General features: G+C 51.9%; 1 protein-coding gene across 3 annotated transcripts in view; it reads left to right on the forward strand.

Moving 5' to 3' along the window:
• The window catches only part of CAPN5 (calpain 5), a 70,141-nt gene that overhangs the window by 14,555 nt on the left and 35,361 nt on the right, over window positions 1-20,225 (forward strand). The window contains exons 1-2 of one of the 3 annotated variants that reach the window (XM_040056382.2): window positions 76-201; window positions 18,674-18,850. In XM_040056382.2, coding sequence (XP_039912316.1) covers window positions 18,689-18,850 — 162 coding nt within the window. In that variant the 5' untranslated portion in view covers window positions 76-201; window positions 18,674-18,688. Of the gene's footprint in view, window positions 1-75; window positions 202-2,751; window positions 2,832-18,673; window positions 18,851-20,225 lie in introns of those variants that run through there. The other 2 variants (XM_040056381.2, XM_058419544.1) reach the window with 2 other exon arrangements.

A 20,225-nucleotide genomic window follows, 5' to 3' on the forward strand; every position in this document is an offset into this window, starting at 1 on the left:
GTTAATCAGGAAGATCTGGGCCTGTCACGAGTGCAGGCTGAGGCTCCACGTCCCTGTGGGGCAAGAAGAACGTCTGGGGACCCACTTGCTGCTTAAATGTGCTGGAAGAGCTTTTCCCTAATGTTTTCCAGCTTTTCCCAAGTGCTTTCCAGCCTGCTAACAAAATAAAAGCCAGGCTCCTGCTGTTGATTTGTCTCAAGGGTGAGTCCTTTTTCTCTTCTCATTTTCCCCTCTTTTTAATCCTTCCATCCTGCTCTGCACAGAATCACTCATCACCTCTGCGGGTGACACCCTGTGCCCCTCTGTCCCCACGTCCCCAGCAGTGAGATCCTGCCCCCAGCAGCTCTGGGGTCAAACTGGCAAAACGGCTCAGTAGGAAATTACTTTTTATTAAAGCAAGCCCACAGTGGCTAACTGGGCAAGAGGTACTTCTACTGGTGAGGGGCAGGATGGATCATATTAATTGATTTACACTGATGGAGCGACTCTCAATTACAGCACGTCACAAATCAAAGGCGGCTCTATGCTCTCCTTGCCCTGCCAGGGGGCAGCAGCACCATCCATCCCTGCCCTAATCTGCCTGGCTGCTGGTTTTAAGGCTGTTAAGGAGATTCTGGGGTTGGAGACCTGTTTAGGGTCTACTCTTCCCCCTTAAAAATCATTAGAGACTGAGGGTTTGTCTTCTACTTTGGTCTTTGCCTTTTGCTGCTGGAGCTTCCCACCGTGGAGGGGTGATGGTTCAGCACTGCACGTGGACAGGCTAGAGACCTAAATATAGCAGGGGTCAGGGTTATTTTCTTGGGTGATTTGGATGAGGGGAGGGAACAGAGGAGCACGAAACACCTGGTTTTGAGCAGCCCTGAGATCTGTGGGGGAGAGGGGGAAACAAGCAAAGAGAAGGAAAATGTTAGAAAACAGCTTTTGCTGCCAAACAGCTTTTGCTTCGTGGAACTACAGGTTTTTGGCTTTCCTATTCATTTAACTAATAAACAAATTAAATAATTGTAGCACAAATGCTGCATGAATTGAATAAGTAATGAAATTACAAAACTAGCAGGAAAATACCTTAACATGAAATGTTCAGGAGGGTTTTTAATGAGATACTGGAGGAAATGGCTGGTCCTAGAGGAGGTGACTCACTCATGTGATTCGTGGTGACCACGTACAGCTGCAGGTGACACCTCGATGGGAACAGAAGCCTGTGCCAGGCCAGTGCTGCTCTGGGCACGTCCTCCTTTCTAATTTTATCACCAAAATTTCACTGCATTACCTCTAATGTGGCAAGCAGATGTCCTTAAGCGTTCATGCTGTCGCTGGCAGCCCTGTTTCATTGTTGTTTAGAAGAGTCTGATCACCCATGATTTTAAACATGAGAAGTTTATTCTTGTCACTTCCAAAAGTTTTCTTTAATTGTTCTTCCTGTGCCATCTATTTTTGGCTTAAATTATGATCAACCCTGAACACTACCAATAAAGCTTGTGTGTCAAGTCAGCGCATCAGATCAGAGCTGCCCTGACAGAGGGTCTGTAAAACCTCACTGGCTCCTTCCCGTCGAGGGGCATGCGCTTCTGTGTGGCTCTTGTTTGGTTCTCCCCTCTTGGATGTCTTTTTGTGAGCTGGGGAAGCTTTCCATCAGTCTGGACACCATGGCCCCACCACCAGCCCCACAATGCCTGTTGCACATCGACCTCCATGGATGTGCAGGTAGGCCAAGTGCATGCCCAGCCTTTGACCTGCCCCCCCCCCCCCTTCCCAGTGCCTCAGCTTCCCTCTTACAGAAGAGAAAAGGGGATTAACTTTGGTCTTGGGCTGGAAAACACATCTCCTCAACCTCTGTGATCATGCCCCATGCTATTCCTAACGGGGGATGTGCACTTTGCACCCAAATCCTGCAGCCTCTGATGACTCTTCCCTGCACCCTCCATCAGTTATGTCCCAATGCTTCCCAGCTCCCTGGTGTCTAGGTGGCCCAGCATGGTGCTCCAGTTTGTTCAGTTCTCAGTGCCAGTGGGACCTTGTCCTATTATCCGGTGCCAGGGCAATGCTGGGCTAAGTGCCAGTGGCTGGAAGGTCCCAGTGGCTAGTGCCAGCGTCCAGGTATGCAGGTGCTGGTGCCAGTTCCAGTTCCCAGCTGGTGCTGCTGGTGTCAGGGTAGCCCCAGTTCCCCGTTCCTGCTCCCTACCCAGAACGGTGCCAGCTCCTGTTCCCACTGATGGGCCCGTTTTCTGGATGATCCCAGCTCTTGGTGCCCGAGCCATGTTGGACCCGGATGCTGGTTCTCAGCAGAGTTCCCAGTTCCCCAGACTGGTCCCCAGCTCCTGGACCAGCGCCAGCTGGAGCCGTTCCCATTTCCCACTAGCGGCTGGTGGCAGTTCCCATTCCCAGTAGTGACCACAGTTCCCAGCAGTGGGGAGCGCCGGTTTCCGGCGCCGGTTCCCGTTCCTAGTGAGAGTTCCTGATGCCGCTTCGTTGTCCCGTTCCCGATCCCGTTCCCGGTTCCTAGGGCCGGTTTCCATTCCCGGTGCTTCTTCCCATCCCCGGTGCCAGTTCCCATTCCCGGTGCCGGTTCCCATTCCGGTGCCGGTTCCCGTTCCCGGTTCCCATCCCCGTTCCCGGTTCCCATTCCCGGAGCCCCTCGCGGTGCCGGTGGCGGGTTCCGCGGCGTGTGCCGGTGCCGGTGCCGGTTCCCCTCGCGCTGGGGGCCGGGCGCAGGCGCGGTCCCGTCCCTGCCCGCCCGTCGGGGCGGTGCTTGCGGGAGGAGAAGCGCTGCGGGCAGCGGCGCGCCGGGAGCGGCGGCACCGGCACCGGGCACCGGCACCAGCCCCGGGCAGGTAAGGCGACTCCCGGCCCCGGGAGGGGCTGGCTCGTCCCTGCAGCCCCGCCGCTGCTCCCTCCGCGGAGGGACGGCTCCGCGCCACGCCCGGGGGTCCCGCCGCGTCCTCGGGGGATGCTCGGGGGCACCTGTGGCTTTGGGTGCCGGGTAGCGGCTGCATTCCTGGGGGGAGGCACCGTCTGTTTGTATCTGAGCGTGTGTAAAGGGTTTTGGGGAGGAAAAAGCCAAAAGCAGGCACCTTCCTCCTCCTCGCCGCTGCCCTTGCCTTCAACAAGAGCTGGTGTGAGCGCTGCTCTTTGGGGGTGCGGGCAGGCGGGGTGCTCGGCGTGGTGCATAGGAAAGTTGCATCCCGGATGGTTAAAACCCCACAGCTGCCCCCCGGTTCAGCTTGTGGAACCAGGCTGGACAGAAACTTTGAGCACCGAGGCCTCGGCGCTGGCTGGAGAGCAGGATTTCTGCGCCTAGAAAAAAACATCCTGAGGTTTGAGTATTGTTCTTTGTTCCGTTTTTTGGGACAGCCGCAGGGGCTTTTAGAAGGTCTCCTGGAAAGTTAAGGCGAGAGAGAGCACCTGCTCTCAAGAGAGGCTAACTCGCTGCTGGGGTGCAGGAGACTGATGGCTTTGGGGGTTTCCAAACAGATATGAATCTGGATTTCCCAAATCCCATTCTTTTCTCCCTTCTCTGAAAAATGTTATTTTGAGCTTAAGACACCACCTTGGTGCTTTCCAGCAGAGGGTGTCCTATTGGTCATGGCTCTGGTCTCGTATCCCCCACCTCCCACTCTGGGAGCTGCAGGTGAGCGTGGGCTGCACGCCTGGCTCTGCAGATCCACCCTGTGTCATGCTTGGATATATTACCAGTTATTTGTCACCCGTTACCATTTCTGCCCGGATGCTGTGTGAGCTCTGAGCTTGGTGGGGAGTGCAGTCACAGCAAATGGAGCTGGAAGCAGAGCAGCGAGCTCAGTGTGTGGCGGAGAAATGCTCTTAAATCCTCAGCTGCCTGTCTTCTGCATCCAGCAAGGACCGTGCTGCAGGCTTTCCCCAGGGCACCTTTTATCTCCACCCCATCTCGTATCCTGCCGGGGTCAGCCTGGATTCCAAGCGTCCTGTACCGGTGTTATGCTGCAGGGAAGGCAACACGGGGTGCCTGGAGCTGCACCTCTCACCCCTTGCTCTGCACATGGATAGTGGGTAGCCCGAGGTGCAGGGAGCCTGGCTGGCCCTGCTGCTCAGGGCAGCAGTGAATTGAGGAGGAGCAGATTTTGGGATACAGGTGAGAGCAGGTATCACCTGTTGGCAGCATCCTTGGGGCAGCAAGACTAAGTCAGGGTAAAGCAGCAGAGTCAGGCATGGATGGAGGTGCAGAGCCTGATCCAAGTTCTCACCACTTAGCTCCTGCTTGGTGCAACGTATTGCTACAGCCACATCTGTCCTGATGGGATCTATTTCCCTCTGCTCTTCCCAGGAACATCAGCACCCTGCCACTTATTTAAGCAATTCTTTCATGTGAATCACCTGGGTCTCAGCTCCAGCCCATGACCCAGGCAGTGGGGTTATAAAACCCAAGAGGCAGTGAGGGATGCTGTTTCAGAAACCCTTTCTCTACCCTTAGGAGTGGATGTGAGCTCTGAACCCCTCCTGCCACGGGTGTGTGTGCACAGGTGCTGCTGTGGGAGTGGGGGCTGGCTCGCTCGGTGGCCCATGCTTGCCAGCAGCCATGTGCCAGAACTGGTTGGGAAAAACTTTCTTGCTGGCACCAGAACTAAGGATTGAGTCGTGAGGGAAAGGAAAAGCAGGTTTTGTGGAAGCCAGTGGGGCTTGCTCTAGCAGGCCCTGCTCAGAGTAGAAATCAAGTGCCTTTGTCATGTTGTAAGGACACCATGGTGACACGCAGGAGGAATAATGCCATCTGCAAGGCAGTGACACATGAAGTAGGGGAAAAGTGACATGACCAAGGCACTCAGGAGGTTTGTGGCAGACTCAAGTCCACCCTGCTATCAGCACCCCAGTCCTTGCATGAAATGATTTAGGTGTGGCTTTGACGTGGCCACAAGCCCAGGAAAATCCCTGCCCAGCTGCCGTGTCCACCACGGCATTTTCTGGTCAAGGGAGCTTTCAGGTGGTTGTGGACAGCTACCGTGGGTGTTCTCAAGCCTCTGGGGTGGAGGGAGACGGGAACCCAGAACTATTACTGAAGGGACAGGTCAGTACCTGTAGCTGTGCTCTCATTTTTAGGGAAAGGTGATGCTCCAGGTCCCCTTTACCTGGATGTGCCAGCAGTTTACATGGTGCATGCGGGAGTATGTCAGTGGAGAACATTTCTGCCGGGGGTGGGGCTGCGGGAGGTGACAAAGGGCGCTGCTGGACAGATTAAGCCCACGCAGCAGAGGTTAAATCTGCTTAAAGCCTTTCAGGGAGGGTCTGAGCTTATTCTCATTTTTCATGCTGAGATTTGCCTGCGAAATCAGGCTGAGAGGTGGATGAGGTGCGCATCCAGAGGGGAGCAGCTGAGCTCCAGGAGGGCTTTCAGGCTGTGGGGATGGCCCCTAAGTTGTATGCCAGCCTGTACAGTGGGGCACGCCACGTCTGGACTCTGTGCTGTGTTTAGAGATGGAATCATGTTGGGATAGCCGAGACTGGGGGTTCAGGGCTGGTTTGGTCCTGGATGCCCCCGGGAGCGTTGCAAAAAGGCAAAGGGAAACACGCAAAGGGTGTTTATAGGATGTGGATACGGAAGAGTTAACTTGGAAGGACCAGGCTCTTCGATCTGGTGCTTGAGAGGGATTAACTCAGCCTGGAGCAGGTGCAGGGAAAAGGGCTCTGAAGCTGCTCAGAGGGATGGGGAGCTATTATAGGAGGCTATAAAAGCCCATCGAAACAAAGACAGAGAGGGGATGTGCTTGCTGACTCCAAATGCATCCAAGGGGTGAACTCCAGGCAGGCAGAAGAGCGATTACACTGGGGGCAGTGTTGGTGCTGGGGTGTGAATTCATTCAGTTCAGCTTAGGAGCCTTATCTGGTGTCTCTGCAACTGTGTCACATCAGAGGGGAGTCGAAGAGTGTGAATCAGAGCACATCACCTCTCTTGCAAGGTGCTTGGCTGTGATATAAGGAGGTCTTAGCTTTTGTCAGTGTGGGAGGCCGGGACTCTGTGGTCCAGACACCCTGTCCTGGTGCCTCCTTTGGGAAGGGCTGTGTTAGCCAAGCAGGTCTCACCATCTTCTTGATGTGGGACTAGATCAGCCATGAAGCAGAGGTAGCACAGCTGAGATAATTTTTTTTCTTTGATTATGCCTCAAAAAAAATGAATCCATCTCTCCCTTTCCCGGTTGCTGTGTGGATTAATATTGAAGCATCCATGCTTTAAAGAAGGCTTTGGCTCTGATCCCAAGAGGAGATTTAGACAACATTCGTGCTGGGGTACGATGATAGGAAGAACGGGTGCATCCTCTAAATCTGCTCGCGCTTGTGCATTAATTATCGGATGTTTTTGGCTGTCCAGAGATGCTGAGATTCTTCTCCTAATGCCTTCTCCAAGCAGGGCAGCATCAGGTTAATACAGAGAGAAGGAGAAGGATGCAGCTGTGCCTTGAAGGCTGGGATCAGGCACACTCTCTCTTCCTCCTCACTGATCTCCAGAGGTGTCAAGTCCTTTCCCTGCAGATGTCCAGAGGTGAAACCCCCTCAGCAGGGAAGCCCACACAGAGGTGCTTGTTTGTCTTCTGCTCGTGCCGTGGTGATGCAGGGCACACTTGGGCACCCTTTACTTACTTATGTCTTCATGCCTTCACCTTCACCTGCTCTTCTGAGGGGCTGTGGGGCACCAAGCCTCCACAGTGGGCTTGTGCTGACCTGCTCTGGGCAGGACGGTGCTCCTGCATCTCCCAGCCCTGCAGGCAGTGTCACGGGTAGGGAGCGAGGGGCTGTGACTGCTCCGGCTCTGCTCACTTCCAGTTGATTACCCAGGGAGAAAGGGCCAGGCTCTGGGCACTGCAGAAAATGGACACAGACCCAGTGGCTTCATGGAAGCTACATTTTTCACCGATAGAGCATCTGTCTGGCTGCGTTAACCCTTTGCCTGCTCTGAGCTCTCCCTTTTACACCATGGAGACTTTTCATCCATAGCTTATTCCTACTAAGCTGGCTTACCCTGCAGGAGGCACCCCTTTGACATAGGGGTGACTTCTTGAGGTCGTGGAGGGAAATAGGAATGGTTGCCATTGAGTTTTTTACCCTCTCTGGGAAAAAATCCTTTCTGCTCCACACTCTGTGGCCAAGGAGACTTCACTGTTTTTGCCTTTCTGCGTGATGCATTGGCTTTTCAGCCAATGCTGCAGATCCTCATGCTTTGGGGATCTTCCTGGACTGAGATGTGACAGATGATACCCCTGCAAAGCCATGCTGGGAGCCCGCAGGGTTTGCAGCATCTAGGTCAGAGACTGGCTCCTTTGGGCCTGGTCCAGCCCTTCAGAGGGGCTGGACCGTGCTCCTCAGCCCCTGCCTGCAGCTTCTGTGTCCCAGTTCAATAACGCTTTGATGCATTTTGCCTTAAAATACTCCTCTGGCAGAGAAAAGCTCTCCCCGCCCCTTGGTTTGCCCTTGTGCAGAAATGTCCAGTTGTAGTCCTTCCACCATCCATCTGAGCATCAGCTCTGTTCCCTCCTGTCCTGTGACTTCCACCCATTGGGAACCAAGGTTAAAGGGGGAGGGGACTATAAAGCATCCCAACCACCTTAAGCCTGCCCCATGCTGGGAGGCTGGAAATCGTGGCGTGAAGCTCTGAAATGGTCTGTGGGAGAGGGCTCCTTCTCCGTACCGTGCAGGGAGTTTCTCAGCTTATCACGGCCCCCAGCAGAAGACAGGTGTGTTGGAAAGACGCCAGAAAAGGCCATGAGGATGGTCAGAGGGCTGGAGCATCTCCACTATGAAAACAGGCTGAGGGAGTTGGAATCCTTCAGCCCGGAAAAGAAGGCTTCAAGGATGCCTTAGAGCACATTCCAGAGCATAAGGGGGCTGCAAGAGAGCTGAGACTTTTTACAAGGGCATGGAGAGATAGGACAAGGGGGAATGGCTTCAAACTGACAGAGGGTGGGTTTAGATTAGATGGCAGGAAGAAATTCCTTCCTGTGAGGATGTTGAGGCACAGGTTGCCCAGAAAAGCTGTGGATGCCCCATCCTTGGCAGAGTTCAAGGCCAGGTTTGATGGAGCTTTGAGCAACCTGGTCTAGTGAAAGATATCTCATGGCAGAGGGGTTGAAACTAGATCGTCTGTAAGGTCTTTTCCAACCCAAACCGTTCTATGGTTCCGTGATTCTACGAAATTTTCTCCTTACGTGGCTGCAGCTCATCCTTCTGTGAGGGAGGCTGCAGCGCTGGTTGATTCCATCAGGGTTTATCCTGTAGCCTGGACATAGCTCTCAAACAAGGCTGCAGCAGACCAGGGAAGGGCTATGCTTTTAGCATCAGGAAATGTACACAGAATATTGCTTATGTAGCATGTGTGCTGTGTAGCTGCAGCATGATGGGCAGCAGCAGGTCTCTCTGAGCTCCAGGTGAAAAGGGCAAAGCTCCAGCTCTGCTCCTGCGTTACCTTCCCTTAAACCACGATGCGCTGTGCTTCTGTGCTTGTCGCTGGAGTGTTTTTGTTACATCTCCAAGTAATCCGTGCAGTGATTTCTCTGGGTGACAAAAGGCATCCCTCCCTTGCGGCGAGCACCCTCCGTCCCAGTTCTCATCACATTTCCACTGGTTTGAGCTCCCCGACTCCATGGTGCAGGAGGTGGGTGGCTCTGGCTGACTCCATCCCTTCACAGCCCCTCCCGAGCTGTTCCACCATTTCCTCCATTCCTGTATAGAGACCAAGGGTGCGTGTCTGTTTGTCTCTCAGGGTTTGGGGTTCATTTGCTTTATTTTTTCTGAGGCACACCCTGATATTCAAAAGCTTCCTATGAAATGTTTTCAGGCTCATTGCTCCCAAATCCTTGAAGAGCTGGTCCTACCAGTTGTCTGAGCATATGTAAATACTGTGAGGATTGCTTAGGGGTGATTAAAGGAGGTGATTTCTCTGCTGAGCAAGGGGAAGCTTTGATTTGATAAAAGCTGCAGCTGCAAACTCTACTTTTTCAGAGCCAGACCACCACTGCTGCATGAGTGCAGGATGGGGATGGTGGCTGCTGGCAGCTTGCCCAGCAAGTGTTGCCTTTGGATCCTGGCAGGTCTTCATGCGGGAGCAGGAGAGTGGTGATTTATATTGCATCTAACACGGGGCCGTGTCAGGTTCCTGTCCCATGCAGGGGAGTGAAACTCCTCCCTGTGTCACAGGGCACATCTCATACACACTCTGCGACTCGCTGCTCCAGCTCAGAGCTGCCACAATGTGAGAGAGAGTGTCTGAAGAGATACCAGAGCAGGGACTTGTGGCAGGGTAATGTCTGGGAGAGGAGGAGGGGGCTTAATCCTGATCCCAGAGCACTGTGCTCAGCCCACACTCTCCTGCTTGGTGCTCAGTGTGGGTTAGGAACATGCTCTGAGCCACCTCCTGAAGACAAGCCTGACTGTGCAGAGAATCCAGACAGACATCAGAGCAGTGATGGGCATTTTTTGGGGGGTGAGAGCAGGGTGGTGGATCTGGCTGGCAGCCATGGTAGCAGGGGCAAGCACCAGCCATGCTGGGCTGCAGCAAAGCAATAGGTCTTCATAAGAGGAGGAATCCTCATCTGAGAAGTGAGAGGTGTACCTGTCCATGGCAGAAGGTGTTGAATTTCATGACCTTTAAGATATCTTCCCGCCCAAGCCGTTCCATTACTCTGTGATCTGGAACACTGAGTGGAGGAAACGTGCAGTGCTCAGCATTGTGACCTGGATCCATCCCCCTGGAGGAGGAGGGAAACTTATGTCCAGTCCCTGCCTGGAGGAAGCAGCAGCCTTTCTGCTCCAAGGGTTGTACGGCAAACTCTTACCTCTGTGTTTAGAAAAGGGCAGCACTGCTGAAATTAAGGAATAAGAGGAGAGGGGGGAAAGCTGGCTGGAGGTTGGAGGAGTTGCAGCATCCGAGGCAGAAAGAGTTTGAAGAGCTCAAATTAAGACAGTGGGAACTTACTTTCAGACCTTTCAGCTTGTGAGAACTGAGTGGATCCAGTAACAAGGATTTCTAATAAATCTCACCAATTTGAGGGGGTCCAATCTGCCTAAGAGAGGCCTGTTCAAAAGCACGAGCACTGTCAGTTGCTGCAAGCCTTTAAATATGACTTTTGTGCTCAGGACACTTTAGAATAGTCACAGAAAGAAAAATTCATTTGAGACCGAGAGGGAAAAGGAGGTAAATTTAGCTTAATTTAAAACTAACAGATCATTCTGGGCAGTCCTGAAAGTTTTACAGACAAGGAGAATGTTCATATCAGTCAGTACCCAGGTGTGGTTTGATATTTGCTGTTGTGGCTTTGGAATTTATAGGATGTGGGTTTCAGGAAGTGACTGGCAATGGAGTTGAGGGTCTGTCAAAGAGAGAACTGAACATGCAGGACCCGAGTTAGAAGTGGACCAGAGTGCCTTGGTGCTTTTATTCAGGTTTGGGTCAGGCAAAGAGAAATTCCTAAAATGGTTTATTAGCAGAAGCTGGGAGTCTTGGCAGAGGTTTGAGACCTGACTTGAGGCCAGCAGCTGTAGGGCTGGGACAAAGCCTGTGGTGTGGAGCCTGTCGTCAGGAGCAGAGGAGTGCCCCCATCAACTGGAATTGCAGGAGGTGATCCTATCCTGCTTGAAGTGGAGCAGGTCAAGGGATACATTTCTGGAATGGCCAGGAGCCTCTCAAGAGGAGACCTGAAGGACTTGGTTGTACCTCCAGGCCTCTGTTGGGACAGAGCTTTGGGCTCTGCCTGCAGCAGGGGATGGAGGTGATGGAGAGAGAAGAAACCCATTGCCTTGGGGATGGTGTTGTTATAGAATCACAGAATGGTTTGGGTTGGAGGGGTCGGGGACACGTCCCACTAGAGCAGCTTGCTCAAAACCCCATCCCATCCTCACCTTGAGCAGTCCCAGAGAGAGACAGGGCGTGGCACGAAGTGATCAGGGCTGAAGCTGCAGGAAGGATGCTCTGAGTCAGCCAGAAGGACAAACATCACAGCTAGCCTGGGAGGGATGATCTTGAAGGACCCAGCTGCCTCTCCTCACCCTCCTACAGAGTGGCTGCAGCCCCGTTATCTCTCGTGCTCCTCCCGCATGCGTCTCTGTTCGTCGCTTGAAGTTCAATTGCTTTAATCATCCCAGAGGCTGCGGAAGCTATTGAAAGCACAGCATTTGCATGGAGACGTGCTGCATTTTATCTGCACTAATGATGAGTTTTCTGAATGAATTTTCCAGCTCCTCAGTCTCTCAGATAAGTACCTCTGTGACCCATAATGCCCAAGAAAAAGGCTGACATGGCTATGTCAAGCAGTGCCCTGTGACTCTTCTGTCCTTCCCTCTGTCCATCTCATAAAGGTACAGGTCTGCCTTTAGACTGCAATTTTTTTGCCCATCTGTAAAGAAAACCAGTGTGAGTGTATTAATGTGGTGCAAGGCTTCCAGTGGAGTCAGTGTGACTGGATTTAAAAGGAGCTGGTCTAGCTGTTCAATTAGAAACACTGAATAAATAATAAAAATACATTCTCAGTCCAATCCTGCAAAGTTAGTGTCCTCTCCTCTCCTGGTCATCAAAATGGATGCTGGGAAGGGCACAGCAGCTCTGTAACCTCATGGGGTATGTGGTTTGTGTTCAATGTGATCCTCATGTGAGGTGACAGCCCTCCTGGGCTAAGCAGCAGCCATGTGACTGGATGACCAGAGGTGCAGGTGGCTCGATTCTGTATGTGTGAGCCTGCTCTTCCTTGGCTGTATTTTTCCAGTGCCTGAAAACCTGCTCTGCGTGAGCAGTGTCGTGTGCTGGAGAAGGTTCCTGCCTTCTCCTGCACAAAGGGGTTTTTTTGGGGGCTGCATTGGCTGCGGAGAGAGCTTGGGAGTGCTCTGGTGTTGCGGGTGCTCTGTGCTGCTCCTTACAATTATTAACCAGGGTCAGGGTGTGCTGTGCTGAGGCATGAGGCGTTAGTGAAGTCATGGCTCTCTCCAGGGACTTGGCGTTGGTAACACCCATTAATTCACCTTTTACTTGTCCTGCAACTCCTGGTGATCTCCAAAGGTTTTTAACCCTGCTGTGGCCTGGGAAACAAGCCTAACATAATACAGCCAGTGACGCTGGCTCAGGGATCAAACAGCATGTGGAGGGTACCCAAAACTTAGCTTCTGTGTTCTTCCCAAACCAGGAGTGGATTGGGATGAGATGGACCCCGAGTGGTGAATATATTCAGCACGTCTCTGCTTTCCCCCAGCCAAGGCTGGCTGCCTGGTGGCACGTTCCTGCCTCACTCTTTATGCTGCTTTTGGGTCTGTCCTTCTGCCACCACCTTTTGCTGTTGTTCCATTCCTCTCCCAGCTATTCCTTCATCCCTCCAGCCTCCTGCATTTTCTGATCCAGCGGGAGATGCTGCCACCAGCTTTGCTTCGAGCTTGTCGCTCATTCCCCTGCCGGGATCCCTTCATCCGTGTGTCCTGGTCCCTTCTTATCTTAGAGCCTGTGCTGAGGGCTGGGCCAGTCTGGCTGGTGCCACAAGCCCGATTTGTGTGCAAAGCTCTGGGCAGGCAGAACTCGAGCCAGCACAGGGTTATGAGAGTGTTCCCTGCGTGGGGCTGCCTTTTCTCCTGCAGCTCCAACATCGCCGTGTTTGCAAGCGGTGACTCAGCTGCGAGGAATGAGGAACTCCCCAGTCAAAGGCCTCTGTCCCAGCGTGAGTCATCCAAGCAGAAAGGGAGATCCTGGTCAGCACACCCTGCTCCTCCTGAAGGAGATGGGCATTCAAGGATGCCCAGACCCTCCTGTTAACCCTGGCCTTCCCAGGAAGAAAATATCCCAATCCTGCACATGCACACAGACCTGCTGACGGGCTATGTCTCTCCCTGTGCTGTTATCTTGCTGTTAAGCCACAAAGGAGTGATGTTCTGGTGGAAAAAAGTCCAGAGGAAATAAAGCAAGTATGATAAAAACCACTGTGCGTTGCCGGAAACAGCCTCCAAGCGTGACATCTTATCTCCAGTTGATTTTGTGCAGATGCTGACAGCCAGGCGTGTTTTGGTGATGTGGAGTCACTTGCAGTAGCTTTCTGCCAGGATGTGTGACCCTGCCCTTTCCCTGGCTGGGGTGCAAATGCACTTTATAATGAAAGATTGCTCTTGATTCATACAACCCTAGAAGGGTTTGGGTTGGAAGTACCTTAAAGACCTTCTAGTTCCAACCCCCTGCCATGGCCAGGGACACCTTCCACTAGACCAGGGTGCTCGGAGCCGTATCCAGTCTGCCTTGAACACTTCCAGGGACTGGGCAGCCACAGCTTCTCTGGGCAACTGTGCTGGTGCCTCACCATCCTCACAGGGAATAATTTCTCCCTGATACCAAATCTAAACCTACTCCCTTTCAGTTTAAAGCCATTCCAGATTGTCCTATCACTACATGCCCTTGTCAAAAGGACTCTTTTTGTGAGTTTATTTTCAGACATAGTGTGCTGGCTTGAAGGCAAAACCAGCGAGAGACTCCAAGTCAGAAAAAACAATTTAATAGGAGAGGAAAAAAAAAGTAAAATAAAATAAAACACATGCAATGGTACAAAAGATCACTGACAGAGTCAGAATACAACCTGAAACCGTGGTGGTGGCAGTCCAGATGAAGTGGTCTTGTTGAAGCAGTGTTCTTGCAGAAAGGTCTGGTAGCTCTTGTCCTCTGGGAATCCAGTGGGTAAGGCTGCCTGTGCTGTCCCAAATCCCAGATTATATCCAGGTGGGAATGCTTGGCTCCTCCCCCTGGGCGGAGCATCTCACAATGGACTGATATCATTTTATCAGTTTTGCAATGGGTCCTTGATTGCCTATTAAACAGAGATAGCTCTTGGGGAGAGTTATCTATGAGTCATGCAGGACGGTATTGATGGGCCATTAACAGAAGATAGTCTGGAGGGAGGGGGCACGGGAAACAGTGGTGCACAACAACATTTCATGTAGATGGTGATAGAATACATACTTTGGGCACATTTTACATTGTAACCTAGGACACATAGCCAGCTGTTAGACAGCACTTTCCTTTGCAGGTCTTGGAGTGCTTTGCAGAAGGGACCGGGATCGCTGCAGAGGGAGAGTGTTGCTTTTTCTTGCTCCATAGAGGAAGAGGAGGATTCATCAGGGAGCATTTGCTGTACTTACATGCTTGTGAAAAGCCAGAGGGTTTACTCACTTAGAACCAACAGCCCTTAGCCCCATCAGGATGTTTTTGGGGCTAAATCTACTGCGCTGATTTTCTGAGGGGAAGCGGCTGTGGTTGCTCATGCAAGATTAACCCTCAGGCTGAAAGGTGCCACCTTAAGGTGTCCTGATTTAGATGCCATCTGTGCTGTAGCAAATCACTGATTAAAATCAGAGCTTGATTTAAATATAATTAAGAGTAAAAATTATTATTTCACCTTTAGCCTAGCGGAGCTTTTAGCTCTTATATGAGAACAGAGATATGACCTGATGAAGAAAAGAGATAAAGGCCAGAAGGGGACATTCAGTGCTCTGTTCTTCAACAGATTTGTTTCAGCAAGTAACCACTGTAAATGCTCAGTAATTTGCATTTTGGCTAAAGCAGCTGCTCTGTAAAGATGTACAACTGCGCTCAGAAACATCTGGACTCGAGCTACCTGTAACTTCCCGTGGGAATTAGCTTCCCTGGTTAACCACAGTCAATTTGAGAAGAAATGATGTCTTGTTTTCTAATTTCCGTCAGTGCGGTTTCAGCTTGCCCTCCTTGTGGACACTGCTAATGCAGGATGCTGCACTGTGCTGCTGGCTCTGGGCCATGCCATTTGGGGTGCAGAGCAGAGCTACGGTGCGTGCACAGCTGGGAGTGGGAGAGGGCTTTGGGAGTGGCACTGGTGCAGGTTGCCCAGAGGAGCTGAGCTGGAACTAGGGGACCTCGAAGCCTTCCAGCCCAAACCATTCTATGATTCTGAGATGACTTGAGGCTTTTTTCTTTATGGTTGGCATAAAGTTGTTGGCCAAGAGGTGTGGAGTGCTTATCTTGTGTTCAGTGTGAACAGTGGGTAACAATTCAACTGCTGCTGCTTCCCTGGGTCCTGGAGAAGCAGTGTGTAACGCTCTCCTTGCATTGAAAGGGTTTCCTCTGCTCAGCTGGACTTTTGTGTTGGTAGGTGAAAGGATAACCCTGGTATTGCCGCTTGTCTGTCAATAGAAACACCCAAGGAGGCTGTGAAAAATTATTTAAATAGCATATTTAGAAAAAGCCTGCCTGCTGCTCTGGACACCCCGCTGCTGAGCCCCATAATATTGCAGCTGGCTGAGGACTGGGCAGCCGTGTGCCTGGTTCCTGCTTTGTCTTCTCCTTGCCTGATCCTGTGCTTTTGCAATGTGATACCGAAGCCCTCTCCTGTTCAGTGGGAACAGACCTGAAGGGCAGCAGATCCTGTTCTTTGGAACAAGTGTTTTGTCTGACCCGGAGGCAAACAGCTGTAGGATCTACAAGCAAGGAGGCTTTGCTCCTGGCCAGGCTGCAGCCTTGAGATAACACAAGCTTGGTGAGCCCATGCCAGCCACCCAAGAAGCCTCTGAGCTGGAAGGCAAGGAGAGGAAGATGTTTGGAGGAAACAGCCTTTCAGCAGGTGTTTGGTCCTGGCCAATGCAAACACTTTCAATCCTTCTCCCTGTTGCAGTTCTTAGAGCCATGACTGTTAGCAGCTGGCAGGAGCTGGAGCACTTGGGTGATGCTGGAGGTGAAAAAGGGAGTCCACAACACCCCTGAGTCATAAGGCTGGCTCAGTCTTCCAACAAAGTAGTTTCTTGTTTAACTCCTTCATGGCAGGACTGAGGTGGTGATCAGACCACTGTTTATAAAAATCCATGCTGAGAGTGCTGAGTGCAGATTCCTCTCCCCACTCACATGCAAACACATGCATATGCAAGTGTAGGGTTGTTAATTCAAATCAAGCATGAAAACACCCAGTTCTTGCGCTCCTGGAGCATCTGAGCTTGGCCCAAAAAGGCAAAGAGTAATTAGACAGCCTCTGGGCATTTTGATGTGGCAGAGGTGAAGTTCAGCCTGGTAAGCATGAAATGCTGGAAATTAGAGAGAGTAATGAATTTTAACACTGCCCTAAGAACATTCCCTCTGCCCCTTCCTTTTAATTATTTTGCAAGGTGGTTTGATTGGGTTTTTTTTGTTTGTTTTTCTAAATGATCCTGAACAGCATCCCTTCCCCTTCTGCTTGGCATTTCCTTTGAGACTCAAATCCATCCACACGCCGTCATGTGAGAGTAGCCCTGCAGCGAGGACAGATGGCTGGCAAGGTGACAGTCACTGTAGGGTGGGATAGCAGGGCAAAATTCAGGCAGATTCAGGCATCAGAAAGGCTGGACCTCCTTGGCTGAGCTGACTGCGGTCCTGTTCTCCTGGGATGGACACTGCGCAGGGTGTCTTGTGAAAGTCACTGTTGCAGGGATCATTGGAAAGCACAGCTCCAGGCTGCAGGGTGTAGCAGTAATTTTATGAATGGGTAGCCAAATGCCAGCCCTTGGCCACGGTACAGGCTGCAGAGCAGTGTCCAGCATCTCCTACATCAAACCCAAAACTCCGGCCTTTAACTTGAGCGTGGCTTTTAGAAAGGCACCAGACCTCCCTCCTCCCCTCCTTTCCAGGCTTCCTTCCTAGTCTTGCTGGTTCTTCCTGCACAACCTCCCGTGGAAGTATCCTTTCATGTCTCTCAGCCCACTCCATGCACGTGTCCAGGCTATTCCTCTTGCATGTCAGCTAACAGCATCTCCCTCCTCTCTCAGACTGTTGTATTCCCGCAGAAGGCAGTTGTCAACCATCCTTTCCCAGCACTGGCCCTTTCCCCGTGTCTCTCTGTTGCACTGAGTGCAGTCACTGTGAAAGTCTTGGCCCGATTGTCGCTCAAAAGGAGCTTGTTCAGTGCCAGGATGTCCCCATGACCTCCCCGGGTACATCTCCCTTATTTTTCACCCCTTCCTCTGCTGGAGATCTGAAGGCCAATGCCCTCCCTGGCCCTCTTAGCAGGGTGGATTTGAATGCTGGGTGAGGCCGTCAGCCTTTCCACGAGGAGTAAATTTGGTGTATTTTTGGGGGTTTATATCAGACCATTTATTTTTAAGGCTTTTCTGAGGGCAGGTGATGCACTCGGGCCTCTTTGTAGCATCTGGTACTGATGGGAGAGAGAAAATCCCCACGAGCTGCTTTTGCAACTCCTCCTCAGTGCACAGACCTGTGGAGCAGCCAGCAAGGGGATTATTTTGGGTTCACTTAAGCCCTGAGTGATGAGCACTTGTGCTGCTAATCAAGCTGATAAATGTTGTCAATTAAAACCTGTTCTTTGCTCTTCAGCTTTCCGTAAGTGAAGTGTTTTTGTCTCTCCCAGAGGAGAGAAGGCTGGCTGGGTGGGCAGTGTTCCTGGAGCATCAGAATGGGCATTAGTTCAGCTCTCAGACACCGACTTTCCTCCAGCTAATCCTAGTGGTTCATTAACAAGGGATGTGACACTGCTACTTAAATTGATGCCAGCCGTAAGTGATCTTATAATCCTTGGGATTTTGGATGTTTACAAGTTAGCTGCTTCCAATTAGCCATTATCACAACTTCATTATCCCACCATGTGTTATGATGCCACCACAAGCACATGGCTTCTATATGTCTCACCAGGAGGCGTGAGAGGTCAGCTTGCTGGATGCATCCACCCGCTGGATGGGGCACCCTTAGTTTTACCATGGTGGAGACTAAAGCTGGGATTATGTCACTTAGGGATGTGCCATAATGGTGGACATGGCAGTGCTGGGTTAATGACTGGCATGGGTGATCTTAGAGGTCTTTTCCCACCTGAATGATTCCATGCTTCCATGGTTATGTGGCACACACATTCCCATTTCTTTAGGAGACCACACTAGACATTTCCAGGCTGAGGCTGCTAACGGTCAGCTTTTGGAAAAGGACGTCCCATTTTGGGGAGAGAGAAAGATTGTACGTGACTGTTATAAATAGATACAGAGAAACTTTATGGAAGGAGTTTTGGAAAAAGTCTGTGGTTAGGTAGTGGGGAACTATGCAGAGCACCCCTTTTCCTTGTGCCTGAGCAAAGGAGTTGGTACCCAGTGACCAAAAGGCAGGGGTGATGGAGCCGTGATGGAGAGGTGCTGATCTCTCTCTGGGGGGCATTTGAGCCATGGTTTCCTGCTGTTGTCTGCATTGCTAAGTTCACATCTCTGCCCTGGAAGCAAGACACTTGTCAGGAAAGAATAATTAATCCAGAAACACACGGTGCTCTGCCAGGAGACCTTTCTTTTAATTAAAACCCGATCTGATAAAGTCTGCTGAGAAATTGGCCTCTGACAAAATCATAAAATGTGTGATTTTTTGAGTTGAGGCCCCGTGGTGGGGGTGCTCTGGGTAGGGCTCAGCCCCCAGAGCTGGGCACACCCATCTTGCAGGGGTGTCTTCTCCTCCTCTGCCTCTGAGGGCTGTGTTTTTCCCAAATGAGTTACAGAACTGTTGAGAAGCAGCACACCAGTTATTATCTACTACTATGCCTGGTTTGGTGTTGTTTGTCCAGCCCGGGGGATCGACAAAGTGCGCTTGGGCTCAGAGGTGGCTGTCTTCAGCCGCGATGTCCTGGTGCTGCCACTCAGATGCTGCAGAGGAGGGTTGAGTGTCCCTGGCCAGACCGTGCCCCGTCTCACTGCTGCTCTGCCTGTCCTCCAGAGCCGGTGGGGAAGGATGTTTTCCTCAGTGAAGCCCTACGAGAACCAGCGCTACGCCTCTCTGAAGAAGGAGTGCCAGCGGCGGAAGCAGCTCTTTGAGGACCCGCTTTTCCCCGCCAACGACGACTCGCTCTTCTACAAGTCAAGGATTCAGGGCATCCAGTGGAAGAGACCCAAAGTAAGTGCACCCATCCCCTTGCCCCACAACACTGCTTTCCACCCTCTCTGCTCTCAGGCATTCCTAAAAATGCGCAGTGCACCCTCCACCAGGGCTGTCAAGCCCCAGTCAACATCCCCTCTCCACAACAGCATTTATATACCCAGACCTGATATTGTGAGCCTCTAGGGTGCCAGGAAGACCTGCTGCACTCAGGTCCAAGCTTTTCTGCATCCAGCGAGGCCCAAGAGTAAAGGAGGCTTTTCTGTGACTCAGTTTCCCCATGCATAAACCAGAGGGATGGTTTGCAGCTGAGTTGGTATTGTGTACTCCTGTGAGGCTGGTGGGTCTGGTAAGGCAGAGTGTTATCTCTGAATCACAGAATGGTTTGAGTTGGAAGAGACCTTAAAGATCTAGTTCCAGCCCTCCTGCCAAGGGCAGGGACACCTTCTGCTAGAATACTCCTGGTGGTCCATTTGAAAAGGGAAAAAAGCTTTGGGTAGGTGAGGTGGTTTGGGGATCTTTGGGGAGGAGGGTGATCATACCCATCCTTCCTCTTCTGTGCAAAGACCATGTCCTCTGCCTCTCCCCTGTGCTGCTGTGTCTGTCACGAAGACAGGCTGCGGGAGGCTGGGGATAGATAACACTGCCTGTCCCCAGTGTTGCCAGTCCCTCTTCTGGTGTCCTCAGTGCCAGCCCAAAGGATACACATCAGGAGGTACTGTGGGGAATTTGTATGTCTTGTTATGCCATCTGCCCGGAGCTGACCATGAGAGAGAACAGTGCTCGGACTGCCATGAAGCACAAGGAGTCCCAGGTAGCAGTGATAATTGTGCTTGGGGAGTGACAGTATCCCAGCATCTCACACACCTGGGTTTCCTTCCCTCCCTGTGGGGAGCAGCAGCCCCCTCTGCCCAGCTTTTCCATGTGTGACTTGGTGGCATTTGAGTGTTGTAGGGTTGCCTGAGCTGCTGTCATCGTCTCCGCCCCCGCTGACAGCCCAGAAAATCAGCTGGCCTTCCACAAGACAGTGCTGTGCCTGTCTGGGCGAGGGCAGTCTGCAGCAGGGTGGACAAAAGGCTTTGTGTGGAGGGAGAGCTGGAGATGAACTGACTCTTGTTGTGTGCCCAGAGGGGCTGAGGCCCCCAGCATCCCACCGGGCTCCTTGTGAGAGGAGGCCTCGCTTCCCTCTGCTCTGTCTTTGTGTCTTCCACTCCAGCTCTGCCTGGATGCTGGATTTGTGCAAAGCCCTATGTGTGTTATAGTTTATTCCCCTTGTCTGCTGGAAGGAAAAGAGGCTTTGTGCACAGCTGCCTTCTGAAGACAGGGCTGACCATGGCTTGGTCTCACTGTGGGGGCCAACGTGAACACACCTTGCACATCCCATTTATACAGC

The sequence above is a fragment of the Hirundo rustica genome, chromosome 2, assembly GCF_015227805.2.
Source record: "Hirundo rustica isolate bHirRus1 chromosome 2, bHirRus1.pri.v3, whole genome shotgun sequence".
NCBI classification, from domain to species: domain Eukaryota; kingdom Metazoa; phylum Chordata; class Aves; order Passeriformes; family Hirundinidae; genus Hirundo; species Hirundo rustica.